This window comes from Seriola aureovittata, chromosome 2, assembly GCF_021018895.1.
Source record: "Seriola aureovittata isolate HTS-2021-v1 ecotype China chromosome 2, ASM2101889v1, whole genome shotgun sequence".
NCBI lineage: Eukaryota > Metazoa > Chordata > Actinopteri > Carangiformes > Carangidae > Seriola > Seriola aureovittata.
In genome coordinates, this window is record NC_079365.1 from 15,822,873 (window position 1) to 15,846,465 (window position 23,593).

Sequence of the window (23,593 nt, forward strand, 5' to 3'; positions counted from 1 at the left end):
CCTCAACATGGGCAGAAATGTGAGTCAGATTCCCCAGAAAAATCTGAAATCAGCCGTTTCTAATCACGACAACATCGATTAATTAATCCTGATATTAGTTTATGAGTCTCTTTTCTCCCATTCAGTATGGAGGCAGGCCCAGCACCCACACACCACTAAATCTGGCTCCTTAACATAATTAAATGGTTATAATCATTAATTTATGCCAGCGCACACAGCCAACACACTACAAGACAGGAAGATCTCCAGGTTATGTGGTTGTCGGATATGTTTTTAAGCGCCTGCTTATGGTTTTGAATGAATATGAAGCCAATCTTAATGTCACTGAGAGAATTTGTTGACATAAGTATCAAGGTGCTGTCTATCGTAACAGGGGAAATAGGGATGTATTTAATTAAATGTAACGATTTCAATACATTTTACTTAAGCTTCTTCAAATATGGTTCAGTTAAATCATTTATCCAAATGGAGTAGCTAGTCTTTATCTCAATTCATTTTTTTTCAACCATCGGTAACAATGTTTTAACACTATCTCAATATTGACCACTATCTACATTATTATTACATATTTGCCAGTTGATATAGATTCTCATATCATTAGGCAACCAATACTCTGACATCTATTCCTTTAAAATGAGATGTAGTTATTAGGTAAAAATGTACATTTTGATTATTTTGATTTCTCGTCCATTTTTGTTTTCTACCGCTTTTAGGTATCCCAAGTTATCAGCATGTCTGTGAGACGCAGGATAAACAGCATCAAGAACAATAACTCATACTGAGCATGATGATAATACAGAACACAGAGGATTAACAGATTACATATTATTTACTTATGTAAAGTGATTACAAGTCCTTATGGGATAAAAGTCTGGTGTAACTGAAGTTAATTATTTCATATCTTATTCTTATATCAGACAAAGTGAGATCCAATGGGATCTGAAAAATGATTACTGCATGTTCAGTGCAGTAGATACTGAATTCAACTTTAAGCAGACCATCATAATCGGTGGATTTTTATAAAAAGGTTTCCTTCCCAAAGCATAGCAAACACTAGTGTAGCTACATTTGAACCATTACATCTATTTCAGTATGAAGAGTGGAGCTCAGAGACGATGTTAATCACAGTCCAACAACATACAAAAGAGCCCATCAAAAATCGTCCATCATAAGGGGCCTCTTAAACGGCAGCATAAAGGGAAAGATAATGGGAAGACTTGGGAGGTCCCTTGAGGGAGAAGCCTTTGAAAATTGGGGTCAGTAGCATCTATAGGAGGAGCTCATTTTCCAACCCCATCTCCTCCTCCAACTGTCTAATGACTTCCCTGCTCTCTTACAGTACGACTGTATTTTTCAACATATCTCCAGTTTACACAACCACAACTTAACTCACCCCCCCCCCTTCCCCCCTTCTGTCCTCCTGTCTCCCTCCATCTCCCTCTGTCTCCTGCAGGGGTGCTGACTCATAAACCCCAGCAGGTGCAGGACGCGCAGGGGAGACACGGCCTCTAATTGGTTCTTGGTGGAGTCACAGCTGTTGCCCCCAACCACAGCCTGGTATGAGCTCTAGCGCCTGCCCCTGAATAGACAGCTCACTATTGTTCTCCAGAGGGGCAAAGCACAGCTCCAATCCATTATAAAGACTACCCACGCTAACCTTACAGTATCTGCTCTTCAGTGTCCACTCATCAACAAATAGGAAAGCACTCGATCTACACTTCCACTGTCTCATTCATCTCATTCAATAAAATCAAAGAAATCCCAAGGTTTCTACCGGCCTTAATCCTCACTGTTCTTGTTTAGTATTTGATTTCCTCTTTAACCTTGAAGTCCACCGTTAATAACGTTCTCGGTTCTGGTTCCCTTTCTCTTAGGTTGTGCCAAGGTCAAAGAGAAGGCAGATTTACAGTTACTCCGCATCAAAAAAGCTCCAACTGAGGGTAATGGGTACACACGCCCAACACACAAGTTCAGTCACATAATGGAAGCAAATAAAACTCTGTAATTTGTGCTGGCATGCAAAATTGAAGGTGCGGGGAACACAGACAGTTTAAGATATGCAGGTTAGGAAAGACAACACCAGCAGTGGGACTGACACAGCCTAACACTTGGTTGGCTTGTTTTAGACCAACATGGCCCATCGTATCTCATACTGAAAGTCCAAAACAGTGGAGCAAAAAATAATTTACATCTGAACCAGTGCTTGTTGTCTCTCTTCTTTAGAAGTGCACTCAAACCAGAATCATCAGCCTCAAGCACTCTAGAGCTGGGAGCACGGACAGTTATGAAATGTCAAATTACAACAGGAAACAACAACCCATTCAAACATATGACAATTTCGATGTATGTGGGAGGGGTGGTCTGATGGGTAGTTACGGGGCATGATCGGTCTGCCCACTGAAGCGTGGATCCCACAGGATGCAGACATGCTCAGACAAACAGCTATTTAAATCTGAACAATAGGCAAAAAAAAAATTAGGTTTGTGTAAACAAGAAAATTCCTTAATGATGGGGCCCAAAAAAAATGACAGAAGCCCCCCTACATGCAACAAAACAATCTACCTCACAGAATGTGAGTGCTTAAATACATCTTTGTCTCTTGGCAGAGTGTGATTTTTTTTTTTTGAAAAAGTGGAGTGGCTTACAAATATCCTGTAGTGAATATTAATCCTCCTTCATGAATATTTCTATTTCAGGAAAAATCACTATGGAATACTAAAGCCAAGAAAGACATACTTAAGTCATCATCACTTCCATTTACCTGGTGAAGTGAAGCAGAGTGGAAATGAAGAGACGGGACATGTTCATGGAAAGAGAATAGGAATACATCTCAGTAAGGCCGGTCTCCCCTCAGTGGGAGGAGTTATCCAACTGTCTCACCTGACACCGAGATCCTCATGGAGGCCTCCAGGGGCCGGTTGTTATCCAGGGCCTGGCTCAGCTGGATCTCCCCCGTGCTTTGGTTCAGGAGGACTAGGTTCAGCTCGTTTCCCACCTCGAAACTGTAGTGGAGGTGATCTGAGACGTCGGGGTCGTGAGCGGGGATGCGGCCGATCACTCCGGTGGGGAAGCTGCTCGATTTGTCCGTCACGTAGTTGTTGAAGATGATCTGGAAGTTTTTGAGCACAGGCATATTGTCATTCTTGTCGACAAGTTTAATGTGGACTGTGGCGCGGCTCACCAGAGGGGCGGAGGTGGCCTGCACCACAATAACATACTCAGCTCTTGTCTCATAGTCCAGGTCTATTAATGCAGTCAGTTCTCCAGAGAAGATGTCCAGCTGGAAAACTTCTGGGATGTTTCCCTCCACGATCTGGTACATGATCTGTGCATTACTGCCTTCATCTGGATCTGTGGCTGATATGTGTGCAACCACAAGGCCTATGGGGCTGTTTTCTTCCACCATTATGTCAAACTCATCTTTCTCGAACACAGGGGGGTTGTCATTCACATCTAGGATTGTTACTTGAATGTTTACTGGTGTCTTCAGAGCAGGAACACCTTTATCCACAGCAAATGCCTGCAGGCTGTAAATGGGCACATTTTCTCTGTCTAATCTGCGCAGCGTGCGAACAATGCCAGAGGTGGATTCAATTATGAAGTCTCCATCGCCATCCTCCCCGCCCTGGAAGGTGTAGAAGACTCGGCCATTGAGCCCAGAGTCTCGATCGGTGGCAGAAACCTGGACCACGCTGGTGAACACCGGCACGTCCTCCATCACAGAACCCACATAGTGGTCTCGGAGGAAGCGGGGGGAGTTGTCGTTGACGTCGTTCACCAGTATCTCCAGGTAGGTGGTGTCGGACTTCTGTGGGATGCCGTTATCCCGAGCAGTGATGGCGAGAGTGTATGAAACCTGGTCCTCATAGTCCAGCTCCATCTGTGTGGTGACAGCTCCTGTGTCTGAATCGATGTCAAACTGAGGGATGCTGTCGTCCATAAAGTAGGTGATGCGTGCGTTCTCACCCGTGTCTTCATCTGTGGCACTTATTACAACAACAGTGGTGCCCACAGGCCGGTCCTCATTAATGTTGACGGTGTAATGTGAGCTCTGGAACACAGGCCGGTGTGTGTTGGCATCTGTGACATTAACAAACACTTTGCCGGTGTCAAAGCGAGTACCGTCACTTGCAGTGACAGTGAGGACGTATTGTCGCTCCAGCTTGTAGTCTAAAGGCAGTGCCAGCGTAATGAGCCCCCCTCCACTCTGGCTCGTGATGGAGAATCTGTTGCGGGTGTTTCCACTGGATATCTGATAGGTCACCACACTGTTAATGTCCTGGTCCACAGCCGACACTGTCACCACGCTGGTCCCCACGGCTGCATCCTCATTCAGTCGCATGTAATACGACTTCTGAGTGAACTCCGGGTTGTTGTCGTTGACATCCAGAATAGTCATGCTAATACTGGCTGAGGAGGACATGACAGGGTAGCCGTGATCGCGGGCCTCCACTCCAAAGTTGTAAAAATCTACACTCTCCCTGTCCAGCTCGGCCGCCACTACAATCCACCCCGTGCTGTTGTTGATGGTGAAGGGGAAGTTTGGCGTGGTTTCAGTGAGGCGATACTCCAGCCTGGAGTTGTCTCCAGAGTCTGCATCCACTGCCTGGATGTGGATGATGGAGTAGCCCAGCGGCACGTTCTCCAGCACGGTGGCCTGGAATGGGGTGCTGACAAAAATGGGGGCGTTATCATTAACGTCCAACACCTGCACCGTCACCAGGCCACTGATGTTGGATAGCGGAGGGCGTCCTCCATCCTGAGCTCGAATTCTCAGAGTGTATTCTTTGTTTGCCTCATAATCAAGGTGACTCACCAGGTCCATTTTACCTGTCTGAGCATCAATATAAAACTGTCCCCTGGTGTTTCCACTCATGATACTGAAGTGAACGAGAGCATTTCCCCCTCTGTCCTGATCTGTGGCGGTGACCTGCAGGATCTCTGTGTTAGGGGTCATGTCCTCGGGCACCTGGACCACATAACGTTTCTCACTGAACTGTGGAGCATTGTCATTATCATCCTCTACCACTATGTGAACAGTAGCTGTGGCGCTGCGGGGCCCGGGGTCACGACCTTGGTCATTTGCTTCAACTAACAGCATGTAAGCTTCTACCTCCTCTCTGTCTACCAGGCCTTTGGTGCGGATTACACCAGACCTCGAATCAATCTCAAACACATCATTGGACCCGTTGCTGTTGAGGATGTGGTAAAGGATGTTACCATTGACAGGTGCATCCCCATCAGTGGCCCTCACAGTTAACACCTCATAGCCTATTTCTAAATTCTCTCTGATGCTTTCCTTATAGTCCTGCTGCTCAAACACAGGATCGTGGTCGTTTGTGTCACTGACTGTGACAGTGAGGGTGGCCATGGCTGTGCGTCGAGGTGTGCCGTGGTCAACTGCTGTCACACGAAACACATGGGTGTCTTTTGTCTCCCGGTCCAGCACCTCTACTGTGGACACGGCACCGGTGGCCGGGTCCACAGCGAAGAGGTTGTTGGAACGGCTATCGAAAAGAGCCTCTATGAAATACTCCAGCCTGCCTGCCTCCCCCTCATCCACATCCACTGCTTTCAAAACAACAACAGGAGTCCCAGCTGGCTTATTCTCTGCCACAGACACTTGGTACATTGGGGGCTGAAACTGGGGGCTGCTGTTGATGCTTCTCCTCCTCCTCCTGCTCACAATCCCTGAATCAGACTGAGCTGCCTTCTCTAACAGCTTTCCTAGGTGGCCCTGCCTAAAGGGGCCCTGCCCCACACGCCAGTGGATGGCGTGATTGACCTTAGCATTTCCTGTGAGTACATCGCAGAGCAGGTCTAGCTCCAGGAGGGTGTCCTGCCTCCAGCACAGAGTCTCAGACACAAACAAGTCCCCCTCTGAGAAGTAAAAGTCCCGACTGTTGGTGACTTTGCAGCGGACTGGGGAGCCAGGTAGCAGACCTCCCACTGGAAATAAAGCAGAGCCTGCTTGGTGGCACTCTGAGCGGTGGTGGCGGTTGTGGGTGCTAAACAAACTGAGGACCTCCATGTCCCACTGAGGTTTTCTTTTACGCTTGTTTGAACAGTTCCTACCGTGAACATGCACCTCGTACTGGCTAGTGAGGAGGTGCCTGTAGCCGGAGTCCGTGCAGTCTGCCACAGTGTACACGGTGAAGGGGTTTGAGCGCAGCGAGGCGCACTTTATCGAGTCCGAAACAAACACAGTGCCCGCCGCTGAGTCAGTCTCCAGAAACTGCTCCGAAAATTTGGGAGCGAGTACCTGATCCAAAGCGCACTGCGCGCCCCGCTCCACGCCGGCCACCACCGTCCCTGGTCCCGCATCCTCACTGATGTGAACGTTGTAACAATGCGCCAGCGAAACCAGTTTGCACCACCAGAAAATTAACAACAAGTCCCATTTAACGAAGTGCATCGCTCCTCAGTGTGTGTTCTCCGGCTGGGAATTTCTGCAGCTCCTTATTCCTTTAAACTTTCCGCCTGTGAGTTTCCCTTTGTTGCAGAGGAGCCATGCTCTCAGTGGGCGCACTTCTCCCCGGTCACTCCGGCTGATTTTTTTTTTTCCTTCTTTTTTTTGAAGAGGTAAACCCGCAGTAACCTTGGCCGGAGCTGCTCGCACACACTCACACACGCCGGCGGCAACAACAACAGCGGCAGCAACACCTCCGCTCCGTCCGCGCAACTCCGCTTGAATGGTAAAAAAATGGCTCCTGCTCCCCCTGCGCCTTGAGGCTCCTCATTATCATAAACCTGTGTGTGTGTGTGTGTGTGTGTGTGTGTGTGTGTGTGTGTGTTAGAGAGAGAGAGAGAGAGAGGAAAACAGCTATGTTAGGGTCTTGACATAAAACCTGCCACTGGAAATTCTCTTCTCTTCTCAAAGCTTCATTTATTATCAGAAAACAACAACTAGACTTTCATTAGCTATTTTACTTGACAACTTGCCATGTATGAATGCTGCTACAACTACCCATAGTCTCCACAGAGCTTCAGTTATAGATACAGGCAGTGCTATCTTCGTCTTAGTTCTGCTTTCTACACTGTTTGAGTGTAAGAGTTCAACACAGAGCGAGATCTTGTAGATGATGCAGTGGTGGCACATCACCACTTGAAACCACCTATTATTTCATCAATGACAAATTTGTGTTCAAGCAGCTCACCTCCAGAAAGCGATTACTCACTAACTGGAAGACATTAATCAAAATGTAAATACAAGACAAGTTGCCCTGTCCATTGTTCTGCCAAAGGAGGGATAGTTACATTTAAGTCTACAATCAAACCTATTTAATTTGTGTTCACCGGTTGTTTTCCTGTAGGCTTTATTAGTTCGTGGTTTTCAGTTCAGACTCTGTCATAAGGTGAACTCAGTTAGAGTAAGATAAGATGAAATTAAGACACAACAGACCAGTGAAATCTTTGATGCAAACTGTTGTGAACCCCGGAGCTGAGCTGATGTGCTGAGTGTCACTGACACCTACTGGACAAACTGCAGCCACACAGTGAGAGGAGACGGGGTCAGTCAGTATTCAGTATGTCCATGATGAGAGCTGCATCATGTTGTGTGTCTACTAGATATATAATACATAAACATTTATTTGGTGATTATATTGCTAATTATTAATCTGAATTTGAACACTTCTAACTAAATAGTGGAGTAAAAGTACAAAACTTGCCTCTGAACTGAGGTCAAATAATAAAGTAGCAGGAAATGGAGCTACTCATATCATGTACAAGTTCCTCAAAATTACACCTAAGTGCAGTGTCTGAGTACTTTGCTCATCAGAAAACAATCAGGACATGTCGCTGTTACAAGTCTTCTCCCTTCAAACTAACCGAAGGATTCCTTAGCAAAAATGCATCACCATGAAATTTAGTATAGACATTCACGTTCCCCAGATGATGAATCCTATTACTGTAACTTCGGTGAGCCTCTCACTTTTCCCTTTTATTTATTGTTGTTAAATATTTTGACATTATTGGATAGATTGTCATAAAAGTTGTAGGTATTCATTGTGCCCGCAGGATAAATTGTAATAATCTTGGCGATCTTCCAACTTTTCCTTGACACTTTGGTCAAATTTTTAATTTGTCCCATACTTTTATTTATGACCAAATACATGCAAAACTAATGACATTGCTATCGTCCTCAGCTGTGCGATGTTTTGCGTTAATTTCGACAGGGCTGTAAAATGCCAATTAGCAAATGTTTATACTGTCATTCATTATCTGTTTACCACAGCTTTCACTTATGGGTGCTCACAGGAGGCTTGACAGTTGTCAAATACGAGGTAAAAACTGTATTTGCTTACATCTACATTCTATTGTGTTATAAGCAATTTATGATAAATGCTCATATATTGCTTTTAAATGCTTAATAGAAGACTTAAAGTCCTTCCTGGGTGGCGATGTTTGCAATGGTAATACTTCAAATCCCTGTTCAGAAGTGTTTCTGTTATTTTGTCCACTAGCTTTACAGTGTGGCACATCAATAAGAAATTAAGAATAAAAAAATAGAAGTAGCTTTTTACCGTTTTTATTGTTGCTGGAGGCTCTAATACAATATGAATCATAAGCTTTACAAAATAAAAACAAAACAAAAATACAACAAAAGATTCCCCTCCAAAATGGAAACAGTCAAAGGTTTCCACTGAGACACAAAGACAAACTTTGACCCCCAACAAAGACATAGTAGGTGAGGAGAGAGAAGAGTTGAATAAGCCGAACAGAGGGGAGGCAAACTGTCATGTTATACACAGTGTAGGGGATTGGATCGACGACAAGGGTGTACCTGGTGATTATAACAGTCTATCCCCCATGTTTGATAAGTCTACACTTCCACTGGCTGCGGCCCCATGCTCCCACATAGGCTCACATGCATGCGGACAGAGTGGAGCGAAGAATAAAAACCTTTTAACACAAACCGAAGGCCGCCCTCGCGTTCGCACCGTTTACAACGGCCAGAAGAATGACAGTTATACACGGACAGTTATAATTTTATACAAATATATCAGGGGGGTGTCGTAGACAAAAATAGGTGCAAGAAATAAATTTGATGTACATAATAATGACAGCCCCACCAAGCCTACACCACGTACAGCACAGTCTATGTCCGTTTCCTCACCACGGAGGAAGAGCAGGGCCAAAGTCGCTCATTTCAAACTGACCGAGGACACATCAGCTGTGAGAACATCAGGGATTATTACTACAATGATCCTCACACTGTAAGATTATCATTAACCGTGGTAATACTATCATTATATTCATAACATGGGAGAGAACAGACAGAGAAGAGAGGGGTGAAGAGAGACAGAGGGAGTGAATGGCTTCATGGCAGATGAGATGCATGAAAATAAACCCAACAGAAAAAAACAAAAACAAAAAACAAAAAGAAAAAAAAAGAAAAAGAAAAGAAAAAAAAAACCCAAATAAAAAGCTAAGCATTTTCTCCTTTTTTGTTTTTTCACAAATAAACAAGAGTGCAGCACTGAAACAGGCATGGAGGGAGAGACGAAAAGAAACAGAGAAAAGATGGCAGAGATGAGGCGGAGAGAGTGAGAGAAGTCAGAGGAAAAAGAAAAAGCATCTCTAGCTGTTATGTTTGCGTTTGAGTGCCTCCATCAGGTCGACCTTCAGAGCCTCCTGCTTTGACTTGTCAGCCAGAGTCTGAACACTCCTGTGCAGGAGAGACACAAAGAGAGGAGAGACAGTCAGTGTGTGCAACATCGAATATGAAAACAACAACAGAGATTGGAAAAGTTTCTCCATCGAAACAGAAACACACGGTCTGTAAATTCAAGAGAAAAACTGAGGAACTGAATCTTTGTAAAAGTGTTAGTTATATAACAGCACAGTCCAAGTCTGCTTCTCTGTGAAACATATGTGTTATCACACATTACATGTATACACACTGCACACATGGAATATTAATGTCAGGCAAAGGAAACCAATGGTTACAGTTATTTGTTATCATGCAATTCAATAATATGATTCACCTGCTGACAGTGTCTTGCGGCAGTTTTCACAGTCCTTTACATTTTGCACTTTGGTGAGATATTTGAAGATTCATAATGAATTGAGAACAAATTCATAGAATTATATGTGCAAATATAAAATTAAAACAGCAGAAATCTTCATTCTGTTTAGATCAGACTCAGAGTTTCTGAATGATATCATCCTGTTAAACTGACAGGGGTGAATATTTATGCTAATAAGAGTTTTTCTGTGATTTTATTTCATCGCGTTCACATCCATTAAGAGTTAATCTTCTGATAGGACAAAAGATGGCTGCTCTGAAAACTCTGACATGGTTAGTGTGTCCCTTGTGTGTCCATTAGTTTAAAAGGTTGAACACAACCTGCATAACATGCCCACACAGAGTGCTGCAGATTGAGCAGCTAAAGAGCATGCAAATGTTCATACAGCATTCAGTTCCCCACACACACACACACACACACACACACACACACACACACACACACACACACACACACACACACACACACACACACACACACACACACACACACACACACACACACACACACACACACACACACACACACACACACACACATTCACCTATGAGCCTGAACTTTGACAAACCACTCAATCAGGCGGATTTGGTTTGTATCATTTTCTACTTTCGGCTGTTGCTGTTGTTGCTTTATCTAAATCTTAACAAACAAATGTCCTACAAATGCCTGGTGACATCTGTCTTCTATTTAAACTAATGTTTAAAATTTGAACAATAATCTTAATGACATAAGCTTTAGTCTAAGGAGCACAAGTTAATGCCAGTTTTCACCAACAAAATGTTCCCAAGAAGTAAGACGAAGGCACTGCGAGAGGGGAGGGTGCGTGTCGGTGTTCTACAAACAAAGGGAAATTAGTTTTTGTTGTTTGGCTGCTGATTCGGCCAGTTGACCAACATGATCAGAAACGACTTGCAGCAGAGGTGGTGACACACAACTCGTGGGGCCAAGTGCTGCAATTTGTGTTAAAATTCATGCTGGAGTCAAATCTGAATGAACAGATATGATTCACATTATTGTTGCTATAATTTTAGATTCAGTATTACACACACAGGATATAATTATCTTTGCTGTCCTTTGCGAATACACATCAATAAACCTGCTTAAAAATCACAGAAAAAAATACAATACGCTCCTTGTAACCCCAAAACTAATCGAATCATTTTGAAGTTTTCTCCACAATCAAAGAAATCCAGTGATAGTTGTCTGTACACTTATGGGTACAATGAAAACAGGAACTACTACTGATTTGATAAACTATTAATAATGCCAATTTGCCAAAATATAAGTAAATACAATTTTCATTATTGCCCAGCTTATCACTTATTTTTACAATAAAGTGATTAATTGTTTAGTCTACAAAATGTAGGAAAATAGAGAGAAAAGCCCAACACGATTCCCCAGAGCCCAAAGTAATGTCTTCAAATATGTTGTTTTGTGAGCCAACATGCCTTTTAGCTGCTTCCTTCCTAAATGTTCAGTAACACATCTGAGAGCGAGACCCAAGGAGGAGACCATGGACAGAGCAGTACAGCAATATTTCCCCTTGTTCATTTTCTACTTAACAATACACACACAAAAAACACACACACAATTCTCCATGCGAGGGTGTACCTCTGACCCTAGTCAATGAAGATCTGACGCTGGGTGAGGACCTGAGACAGCTCCTTCTGGAGCTGCCGGTACTTTTGGTTATCAGGCAAAGACTCAATAGATCTGGAGCGCAGAGGAGAGGCAGCAGGGCAGGATTGGTGACAGAGGGATTGACAGAGGGATAGACAGTGATAAGAATGGCAGCAGAAATGATAGATGAAAGGCAATAACAAAAAATAAGACCTGTTGGCGGGGTTGAGGACAGGGATTGGGGAAGGAGAAGGATATGACATGAATACAGAAAAACTGCGACCGTACGGAGGGGCAGCAGAGGTAGGTTGAAATAAAATGTCAGACAAGAAATGACAGAAAGTTTAAAAAAGAAGTAAGAAAACATCTGTTCTTTAACAGGTCAGCAGATGGCGACATGGAGGTAAACTGACTCTGGATCATCGTATGACCAGTAAATTTAGAAAAACAGAGATTGCAGACCCTGCTGACTGGAAGTCCTGTTAAAAAAAAAAAGAGAAGTTGGTTCAAGGAATCCAGACAAATCAATAAGTGTTACCTTAGGCCGTTAACGATGTCCTTAGTCTTCCCGAAGTAGATTTCATTCAGTGTGGAGCGAATCTTGTTCTCCATATCCTGGAACAAGAATGGAAACATTCTTAACTTCCAGCATGATTCCTGCCTCTATTTTCTATCTGGTAACATTTAGACTTGGTTTGGAGGCTGTGAATGTCCTGAACACGAGGCACAGTGAGAGTGGCTCCGCAACATGATTGTCATGTAGGTTACAACATTTTATCAGTATTCAAAGCATTATGATATATCAGCAGAATCCTGTGTCCAGGAAACCTGCTCCTGAGAAACAATGCACTGCATTATTCCAGATGACAAGAATAACTGCTTTGGGTAAGCAGTCAATAAAAGGCAAACAAGCAGGACGCTAGCAGTTATACTGACTTCAACAAGGCGGCCGATGTTGGCGATGTGGGGTGAGGATTCTCCAACCGTCTCATCTTTTTCCATCTATGAAACAATGAAAAAACCGCAGAGTTAATGGGTCCCTGGAGCACAGCTGGAAGCATTAGAAAGGTTTTATTGTCAGTTCAACACTGTACCTGTCTTGTAAGGCTGCCGCCCAGGTTCATAGTACCAGAGCCGGTCTTGGTTGTCTGGAGCCACAGCATGACGGTGGAGGTGAGTTTGTAGTGAGCCGTACGGCCACTGGACTTCTCCTGTTTGTACAAGCAGAACAAAAACAACAACAAATCTGAATTATTCTCCAAGCAATGTATTTTAAAGTAAATCACCTGCAAACATCAAGCACAGGTTTTGTCTCTGCCTGATACTACAGATTTTTAAAATGTTTTTAGGAGCGGTAGTAAGATGGTAACATAACATTACTTACTATATTAATGCTGTATAGTCTCTATTATCAATAACGTTTACAATTAACTGTTGTTTGTTTCTCTTTGGTGTTTTAGAATATGAAATCATTTGGGCTCAAACATTTTATATTTTTAAACATATTTTCTTAAAGATTGGAACTGAATGTAAAACAAACTATAATTGTTCTTTGTTGCAAAAACAAATACACCTGAGATTGAAAAATAAAATGAAAAAGTAAAAAAAAAAAAAAAAAAAGACTAGACAGGAGCAAATTCAAATGTCAACCTATTGTTATTTCATATCAGCTGATTCTCACCTGCACCTCCACCACATGGATGGAGTCCCAGCACCCTTTGATCTTCTTGGATCCATCCCCAGCCTTCTTGATGAGAATAACTCCGGCGAAGCCATGATCCAAGTCCCAGAGGTACACGGAGGACACACCACCCTCAAAGTACCTGAAAACACAGATATCAGAGGTCACAAGAGGAGCACACTCAGCGTTTATTAAAAACCCTGCATCAGACGGCTTCGCTGGTACTCACAGGTCTCTGTACTGGTCGAAGGCGTTATTGGCCTCAACCTCGAGTTTCCTCAGGCGAGCTGAAGGCATGGCTCCATCTTCAATGGGAGGTTCATACTTATTACTCCACGGGGATCTGATGTATTAAAGAGTACGACAGAATTCAGTGTTAATATGTATCTAACTAAATGTTAAGATGCTGTATTACTTTACCTGGGCAATAAATGTCTCTTTCTAACAGCTAAATCCTTGATGTGAGACTATGTAACTTGGTCATAAGTGGCAGATGCAGGGTTAAGGCACACTGGATTTCCCTGTATTCAATAAAATTCTCATGAGAGGGACACTCACACAACAATATCTATCTTAAGTTTTCTAACATCAGCCACCATAAGCTACTGGTCACACCAGAGAGGGTAAAACTGAACCAGGAAGATCCCTGCGTGTGTAGAATTACGGCTGTGATGGAAAATTGTTGTCATTATTCTTTATCTTAATCTGTTGATTATTTTAATGATTAACTGATCAACTGTTTGGCCAATAAAACCCAAGTAAGTCGTGAAAAACCCAAGTCACAACATCCCAGAGACCAATGTGACATCATGTTATTGCTTCTTTGGTTCAACCAACTGTCCAAACACCAAAGATATTCAATTTACAATGATAAAAACAGTGAAAGGCAGAAAATGGACAGTGAATAGATGATTGATTATCAAAATAACTGCCATCAAATTGTTTAATCAGCTTTTTGTTTCAGCTCTGTACTGAACTGAGCAACAGTAGGTTTCAATTCTTATAAATTTAACATTTGTGAGAGGACAACTTTCTTTTAAAAGTGACATAATCCATCTTAAATATGCCCCACTGTACTGGCTGGTAACCTCGGTCTCACCACTACTTTTTTCCGTTGACACACGGCCCCTGATGACCACCACACTATAAGGACTGTGTTTCAAACAGGTCTACACTGGCTTCACACAAACAATCTCACCAGTTTCTCTGCTGTGTGCCAAATATTTCTCAAGACTTTAAACCTCTCAGTGTTTGTCGGTATGATTAAAAAAACTGATTTACCTAATTCCTGTGCACTGAATAACACATGTGCTCTACTGTGCTATAACAACGTGTTGACTCTAATAAAAGATAGAAATTAAAAAAGGGTTTTTTTGCAATTCAGCAAAACTGGATGTTATATATTTTTGCCAAGAAGTCAAAAGTCATTAAAAGTCTGTAGCTTATTTACTTTTGACTGATGAACTGATCATAATGTTGTTAATGTTCTTCGTCTGTGACTCAAGTGCAATTATTGATTTGACCTGTAGGAGTCGCCGTCTCGGTTGTAATCACAGAGCAGATAGTCTTTCCCCACGACCTTGTCCCGGGCAATCTTCAGGGGCTGGTCAACAGAGGAGAGGAGGTCCTCACACAGACTGGGAACCTGGATACAAACACAGATAGAAGAATTTAAATTTTAACATCTTCTACTGCCAGATACTTCAGTGCAGCTTCTGGAGGACATCTGGACTCCTCAGCCACTTGATTACAAGCCGTTTTTGTCAATGAAGACTTCCTGTAACAGATACTAGTTTAAAAAACCAGGGCTACGGAGGAACAGACTATACAGCAAAACACAACGATTCTGGCAACTGATATTCTGCTTTTAAGTTAAAAATGACTTAAGTTCTTGTCTTTCTCTCACATTCCAGCTTCACTCAATAAGCAGAGGTTACTGAGCTGAGCCAGAATAACATATCAATGGGAAACATAATATCTACAGGATAAGGGGTTACAAATTACTTCTCACAGACTGATATGGACCCCTCCTCTCCATGCTCCCCTGCATCAGAGCAAGAAACAAAGGAGGCCCTGTTTTCCTAAAAAAAAAAGAAAAAAAAAAGCCCCCACCACCCCGTATGTACCCACACACAAACACACACACACCAACACACACACACACACACACCTGGCGGCACGTAATGGGTGAGATAAGGGAGAGAGGCAAGACAAAACCCAGGGAGGAGAGTGAGGTAGAGGGGAAATGGAAATCGGAGAGGAGAATAGATGTGGGACAAACAGAAAAGAAAGAGGTGATTCCAGGTGATTCTTAATTGCCAGGAAGACGTTGAGCAAAGATGGTTGAGCCTACAAGTGCCTGGCAGTAGAGGTGATTGACAGCTGTGATAATAATCACTAACAACCGGACACAGCGAAATGGGTGAGGAAAGAGCTGAGGTTAAAGGTGTGGGAAGAGGAAGGTGTGCAGGTGGGGGTCTGGCCTTTAAAGGGACGGATATGCCCACGAAACAAGGTGCCATGCAAACACTGGTTAAAGTGTGATATGATTTGTGTCTGATTTTGCTTAATTTGTCAGACTCTGCTGACACTCCACGGTTAATAACTTTTTTGACAGAAAATTGTAGGAAAGAACCAGATAATTAATTTACAGGCAGAAGTTTTGTGTAAGTTATCCAACTGCTCAATGGAGAATTTAGAAAGAAACAACTTAACCTCCACTCTGTACACACGAAAATAACTGGAGCATTGAATACTAACACCTTCAGTTACACAGATGGCAGTAACAGTAACACTGGCACAGTCCTGAACAACAAACTTTCAAACAACACAAACAAAACCACAAAAGGCCGACACACAGACACACACTTACACACACTTCTGATGCTACAAAACAAACTACAGATGTTTATCAAAAATAAGCGACTTAAAATGAATGCAGTCTATTGGCAAATATGTACCACTGAACTGCAAATCTGATTAATTCAATGCAACTACAGAACATTACACCTTGGTTGAGATATAGAAATGTCATTCTATTATGTTTATGTTTTATCTTGCTACCACATAAAAAGTCACATTCCCTATGAATGGTCGCACTAATACCTCTCAGTTGTTATTTTATTTAGGGCTGCAACTAATGATTATTTTCATCATCATTTAACCTGTCAATTGGTTTTTCAAATAATCGACTAATCATTGTGTCTATACATTTTAAGAAAATAGTGAAAATTGTCTTTTGCAGATTGCAAATGTTTGGCATTTTGCTCAAAAACTGACTTATATGTTTAATTGATTACCAAAATAGATGCCGATTAATGTTCTGCTGACTAATAGATTATTACACTAATCAATCCATCTGTGTTTTAATATTCTATTAACTTTTGGGTCTAAATTAGTTATATTTGGTGCTCTGTAACTTTCTTATGTGTTGTCGTTTACATGTGAATGTTCAGTTTTGAAAAAGCTTTATTTCTCTTTCTAGGTAAATTTTGAGGTTCAGTATCAGCAAACTCAACAGCTGTCACATTGTTACTTGCTGCTGAGTTATCTAGTCAAACACTAACTCACCTGATAGGTTCGGTAATCCTTACGATATGGGCTCTGCCATTTTTGTAATGACTATACCCCGACATGGCTGCGTGTTTTGCCTGTAAGGAGATCTGACAGGAAATACAAAGACTCACCAGGTCAATGAGGTCACTGAGGTTCTTCTCGATCTGCTGAGGAGGCAGACGCCTCATCAGGTCCAGAGCACAGTCCAGCTGCTGGTCATTCTGAAACACATACACAAGCAGCAGAGACAACACTTATTATACTGTACTACTACAGCAGCTTTCTTATGACTGATGAGTCTGCTATGTCACATTTGTTATACTGTTATTCATAGTGATTATTTCTCCAAAACAAAAAAACAACTGTGTAAAGAAAGATTTTCAGCTCCTAAGATAGCCCAAGTTTTTAGTTTTACAAATTGCTGTAAAATAAAAACTAACTAATTGATGACACCATCTTACCATCTTTTAGAAAATCATAACAAAATATGTTTTGTAGCAAATAAAACGATAAACAATTATGTGAGGAATATGGAAAACATAAATAGAATATAGGAACATAACTAATATAAGACCGAACATTTAGGAAGAAAGATGATGATGGCAAAGAGATAACTACACAACTTTAATAGGAATGTTAAAGAAATTGGTATGATTTTGTTGTTACTACATGCTACTGAGATAATGAAAACGTATACAGAATACTGTATAGTGCACAGTAAGTACACAGGAATCAGGATCCTACGTGTTTACTGAGTCATAAAACCTCTTCACATCTGCTGAGGTCAAATATTGAAAGCAAAGTTATAATAGTATTATTACAGTATGTGCTGTGTTTTTCACTACAGGTGAAGAAAAAAGCCAACAGACACAGCTAAACATATTAACCTTTTCATCATAAATACAAAATGGATTAACATTTAAATTGAGTCAAACAGCATGAAAATAGCTGCTCTCAAACAGTTTCACACCAACTTTAATTCAAACTGTTGACCAAAAGACTCATCAGGGTGTAATTTAGTTGATCAGTGCTTGTGTATTGGTATAATTTTTTTTTTTTTTTTTTTTTTTTAAATTGTACATCATCCAGCTAGCTGTCAGAGAAGCTTATATGTTCCCCATTGCTGTGCAGGAAGTACTCACACCCTTGCAGGCAAACTGTGCTTGCACTGCAAGATTACAGACACAACAGACATTTTCAGCTCAGTAGACTGAACAGCACTCATGATTCGTCATGTGAGTATTTTGCAGAGGAAAGTCAAACGGAGGATTGAAATGGTTTTCAAAGTGCAGGAAACTGTTCTGTGTGTAAACCTTTCAAACGGGTGGCACATCCGATCATTTCCAAACCAGTGATGTCAGCGCAGATATTGCCAATCGGCTTTCAATAGATGCTCTTCATTTGGCCATAACTGTGGGGCATGTGTCATGCAGGGACATGGACGAGACAAATGCTTAAACTGGAGAATAAGTGGCGAAATGGACGGCAGATATGATGTTGAATTGCTATCAGAGAGGGATCACACAGCAGCAGCAGTGTGGCAGTGGAGGATTTTCTGGTAAGGATGCGTTTCAGTGAGGTGAACTACAAACAGGTAAATGTCAGGTGCAACACAACTACCATCAGCCATGACAGGCTTTGTAAAAAGAAATTCACAAGATATTTATGAAGCTCTTGTAACACATGGCTTTTGGTTTTTGTTCTGCACAAATCTGTCTATTCAAATCAGCATCGGCAGCACATACTGTTTAAGTGTGCCAATTTAACTGGTGTGGAGACCCCACCCTCTGTGCCGGTCGAGTTGTGGAGTCAGCCCAAAAACAAAACACCTGCTGTGACATCACTGACTGGGTGTGGCCAACAACATATTTTGTCACACATGCAGACAGGACTCCCCCAAAATCTCTGATCCCATACCCGTCCATACAGACACCCTGACCATGATCCCTCACCGCCATCACTGTTAATTGTGTCTGAGGCACAGGAACAGACTGAAAGATTGATAGCATAATGAGATTAACTGAACAAATGGCTGAAAGTGATAATAAATAAGTTATAGGTGATTTTCAAACTTGCATACACTGACTCTTATTTTCTCACACATCAGCACCTGATTGTGTCAGATTGGGCCGTTTGTCTCTATTATTCCCAACTGGTAAAAACTCAGAAGATTTTCTGCTTTCATCGACAATGTAGATTAATGTGATTATTTACTGAAAAGTGAACAGAAGATTTGATTGATCAATCAACTGCTGAGTTGAATCAGACAGAACTCGATGCATCTCAACCCTGTATCAATGTAGTTAATAGATGACGGTTAAAACCTTCCACTAACATCTTCCCTCCCTCTTTATTCTGAGTTAGGCGGGATAAACCCTCTATGAAACACTGCAAGAAGATCAATGTAGGAAATTAAAGTAGGCTTTTGGAGAATTATCAGAAATATTGTAAAGTATGTGTGATTTTAACAAACAGTCAAAGCTGCAGTCAGTCTACAGTCTTCAGCCTGACACTAACTGAAGCCAATTCCTTATTTGGTTACATGTTTGAGTTGTTTACTGAGGCTTGTGTTGTTGTTTACTTAGCCACTCAACACAAGTTTGATACTGTGGTCCATGTTCCCAATAAACTACAGTTTGTGTTGCAGCAGTGTCCTTCCTTTAGCTCTTGCAGATCAACATTCCTGTATGTTGTATCGTGCATGTAACATTCCTTAAAAACAAAGTCTGACCTTTTACTGTGACCCGTCTCTTTGTTGTGGAGATGTTTTAGGATAAATTAAATGTAAAATATTAAACTTTTCTTTAGGAAGGGATTGGAGAGCTTACATGGCCTGCATAGCACAGCCTTCCCCCAGGGGTTTCTCCCCCTTAAATATGCAGCAGGATATTAGTGAGCGGAGGAGGACAGACCAGCCACAACATGAAACTCTGGGGAATGTGTAAGAGGATGTAGGTGGGTTATAATAGATGGAGAAAACACATTTTTTAGCTAACCCTAACCCTTACAGGTTACTGGCTATGATACAATCATCTGGGCATTATCAGACTGTGCCAAAATCACCTTAGCTTGGCATAAATCCTACTGACATACCAGTCAGTCAAAAGATATTTCAACACGAGTGTAATTACTAAATGTAAATGTGCCTGTCAGTGATAAATAACTGCTTTTACCAACCTAGACCAAATTACAAGCTGAGCCAGGAGAAACACTTTTATCTGGACATGATAAATTCACTCATATCTACAATTACAAACAAACAGATGTGCTCATGAAGGGTGGCAGCCAAAAAGCTGAATATGAAGAGGAGTTTTAAATGCTCATCCAAACCAATAATCAATAAGAAAGGGGGATGCACTTTGATCTGAGATCATTCTGAATTGCTTGTATCAATATCAAAATCACCAATGGCAATAGTTTTCTGAATTGCACAGAATTTGTTGGTTAACCCATTTAAAATCACCCTCTTTTAGATGTCAAATCCCTCCATCTTGCCTTATCTATGAAGTAACTCCTCTTAAGTGCATAACCATATCAATTTATACTCACGCAGCTGCCAGCTGGTCAAAGGACAATGACATGTTAGAAAGGAGAGAACCCTCTTTCCATAAACATTTTTCTTAAGAATGACCCTGAACATAACAGCCGTTTCCAGGCAATATCTCCCATGCAATTTCCTCTTCTGTGAGTTGCTTTTTGCCTGTCTTAAAATCTCTCTCAGCTGATGAATCAGTCTGCTCCATCAGACACCTGTGCTCCTTGACACTGTGTTTACTAGTGCTCCTGTCTCTGTGTAAACACTAGCTCAGACCAACAACCCTTGGGGTCAGGGGGAGAGCAGTGAGGCTGAGCCAACAGGATGGATGAGGTGAGGCCAAGTAGAGTGGGCGACTGCAGAGAAAAACCATCTGCACTTTCCAACTCACACATTGGACAATTTAAGCCATGTGGAAGTACTACAGAGCTCACTTTTATAAACAGCCCGAAAGCACAAGTTGGTGTTCCATCAAGCTAGAATAGTTCAAGTTAAATATTAGGGTTTTTTCTGTCAAGCATAAATGCATGAACAATTACTGTGATGTTACTGCCACACGAGATTAAAGAGCAGGACAAGGTTTAAAACAAGCAACAAGTAAATAATAACTGCAGGTATTATTTATAGGCATTATCGGGGCATAAGATTTCCCAGAGAAAGTATTGGAAAAGTCATGATCAAACTTGCGAGAGAGGAAAAACTTAGCAGCAGTAGAGGCTGACAGCTTGACATGGTTTGGAATAGGAGGAGCAAGCAGTCTTATTTTAGCTACAGGCAACCGGGCGCTTGACTATTTTAGCCTGAGTGTGCGTGTGTGTGCGCACGACTGAAGGGTTGTATGTGTGTTATATTAGGACTCCTCTCTAACACTATTCGCGAACTTGTGTCAAATCCAAAACATCCTGTGCTAACTTTGTGCCTACGGGGCATGTAGCTTGGCTAACGGCTAGCTACAAGCTAACATCCAGCTAAAATATATAGCTGGTAGCTTAGCCACAGAGCTAATTCATTCGTATCCGGTACGCAGAAGTTTTGCAAACGGGGCAACTTAGATATGCATCGGTGATTTATATACTTGGCTCCCCCACTGCTGCTGCTCCTGCTGCTCCTCTCAGGTTACCACCCAGCACCTCCAGCTAGCCTCAGCCTAGCTTAGCACCCTTAGCCGTTACCGCTTAGTTAGCAGAAGCCAGTAGCCGCCGCACCACAACCCTCTTACCCCAGCCCCGTCTCTCCCACCAGCTCTGCCGCGGCCCTTACCATGTCTGCGGCGGTCTCAGCGGGGCAGGGGAGCACGATTTCACCGATGACTGTACACCTTAGCTTCACTGTGGGTTATCAAATCTCTCCTCTCGCCTCTTGCTGTTTTGTTGTTTGTTGTTTGTTTTTCTAACCCCCCTCGGAAGATGTTTTGTTCGCCTCTCCCTCACTGAACCCAGCCCTGTCAGCGAAATTCACTTCCTCAACCGGGCTACAGGAAGGAGGCTGCAGGCAGAAAAACGGGCCCCGCTTGCACGTCCGGGTCACTCCGGGCTTTTTCTGCAGCAGCCAATAGCGAAGGAGCAAGAAATGCATTGCCAAGTATGGAAAGAGAGGAGTGGTGCAGTGAGTGTGCAGTCAGAGAGGGCAGTAGATACACAACTGCACTGAGGGAGGTACATAATAATCGACTGGAGACCATAGACTGTATTTAAAAAGCTGGAAACGGATATATGCTTTTCGAAACAAAAACATACAAAGCAAGCAGCCTCTGCTCCTTTCATAAACACTTCTTTTCATCTCAGAAATTTAGCAAATCCTAATAATATAGTGTATGTTTGTTCATTTTAGATATTTATTTTTGTCCACATCCCTTTTATACATTTATATCCTCCGCCATAAGCGCAATTATCATCCTTTAATTAGAAATGAATCATTTCTGAATATTTTTAAGTTTCATTTATTATTTTGAAACCTGTTATTATCTGTTATTCTCAAAAAGAAAAAAAAGGGAATATAATGGTCTCTTATAAATGTCACCTGGTCTCCCTTATGGTTTGCATATTTATTTTTATTCTTATTTAATGCTGACATTGTTCATAATTAATATACTCCAATGTTGAACGCACCTTGGGGTTAGTTTTGTTGTTTTTTCTTCTTTTGAATAGAAAATATATATATATGAGGGAGGCTATTTTTATTCAGTTGTAGGCTTCTGTCAGAGTACTGTCACATACAAGTGAAGCATCACTTCAAGGTAGGGCATTTATAGTCTGTAAAGGAAAGCTAATTTCTCACAACTTCTGTCTCTGGGTTGATGATTTTACTGTGACTACAGCTGCTATTTCTCAGTGTTTATCATGAGGTGTGTCAGAAAAAAAGCAAGTGACTCATTCAAACGTACTTCCGTGTATTTATTTATTATTTATAAATGTTTATAAATTATTTCTAAAAGTCTCCATATCAAAGCTATCATGAGACTGTGCCTTCTTCCCTGAAGCAGCATGTGTATTCTAGATTGTTTGTAAATGGGAAACCTGCCTGTAAACCCCACCAACATCTGTATATTATTGACAGTGTGTGGGCAGTTTGACTTCCAGCATTTAGCCTGCTGGAATTTCATAAGAGGGCAAATACTGCTACAATCAAGAAAATGATCAGTGTGACAAGGAATGCTTCTGGTGTTTCTTAAACTACTACTATTATTACTACACATATTTTTTATTAGATGATGATCTGTCTTTACCAAAATATGCCACATCTAGATGATTTGCCAGCCAAAACATTACTATAAGAAAGTTGTAAATTCTCAACCCATGATACTATTACTGCCTGTGTAACATTAAGTAGGAATCTATAGTTTTCTGCTCAGTATCTGATGTGCAACACTGTGGGAGTGTATACATCATTTCCTGTGTACATTATGCAAATGGTTGCATGGACACCTCCACCAACAAAGAAAACTGTAGGGAAGTTGTAATATAAAGAAAAACTTCTGTCTAATGAAGTCTGATGTTTTGAATGTAACCCACTATACTGCCAGCAAGCAAAGTGATCAAATATTGTACTTTTAAATATCTAAATATTAGGTTACACTTTAGAATAGAACATCAAAATGAGAAAATGGTAAAGAGACTTCATTTGGGGAGTACTAAAAATATAATCGTGTGAATATAGGCTTGCCTGATTAAA

At 41.8% G+C, this 23,593-nt stretch overlaps 2 protein-coding genes across 6 annotated transcripts in view; both read right to left on the reverse strand.

The window, feature by feature from the left end:
• celsr2 (cadherin, EGF LAG seven-pass G-type receptor 2) overlaps positions 1–6,959 on the reverse strand; it is a 61,483-nt gene extending 54,524 nt beyond the window's left edge. For all 3 annotated transcript variants that reach the window (XM_056389736.1, XM_056389727.1, XM_056389718.1), the window contains exon 1: positions 2,881–6,959. In XM_056389736.1, coding sequence (XP_056245711.1) covers positions 2,881–6,415 — 3,535 coding nt within the window. In that variant the 5' untranslated portion in view covers positions 6,416–6,959. The remainder of the gene's footprint in view (positions 1–2,880) is intronic.
• Positions 6,960–8,514: 1,555 nt separating this feature from the next.
• Positions 8,515–21,925, reverse strand: capzb (capping actin protein of muscle Z-line subunit beta). Of its 3 annotated transcripts, none has more exons than XM_056390178.1 (10): positions 21,683–21,925; positions 17,019–17,108; positions 14,856–14,977; positions 13,562–13,675; positions 13,333–13,474; positions 12,746–12,862; positions 12,588–12,653; positions 12,190–12,266; positions 11,650–11,744; positions 8,515–9,670 (listed from the first exon to the last, which is right to left on the reverse strand). In XM_056390178.1, exons 1-9 carry the CDS (start codon positions 21,683–21,685, stop codon positions 11,651–11,653), a joined length of 825 nt encoding a protein of 274 aa, XP_056246153.1. In that variant the 5' UTR covers positions 21,686–21,925; the 3' UTR covers positions 8,515–9,670; position 11,650. The 3 variants fall into 3 exon arrangements, with proteins under 3 accessions (XP_056246153.1, XP_056246144.1, XP_056246161.1); XM_056390169.1 differs by having other exon boundaries at positions 11,643–11,744; positions 21,683–21,924; XM_056390186.1 differs by lacking the exon at positions 11,650–11,744 and having other exon boundaries at positions 21,683–21,920.
• Positions 21,926–23,593: the final 1,668 nt, after the last annotated feature.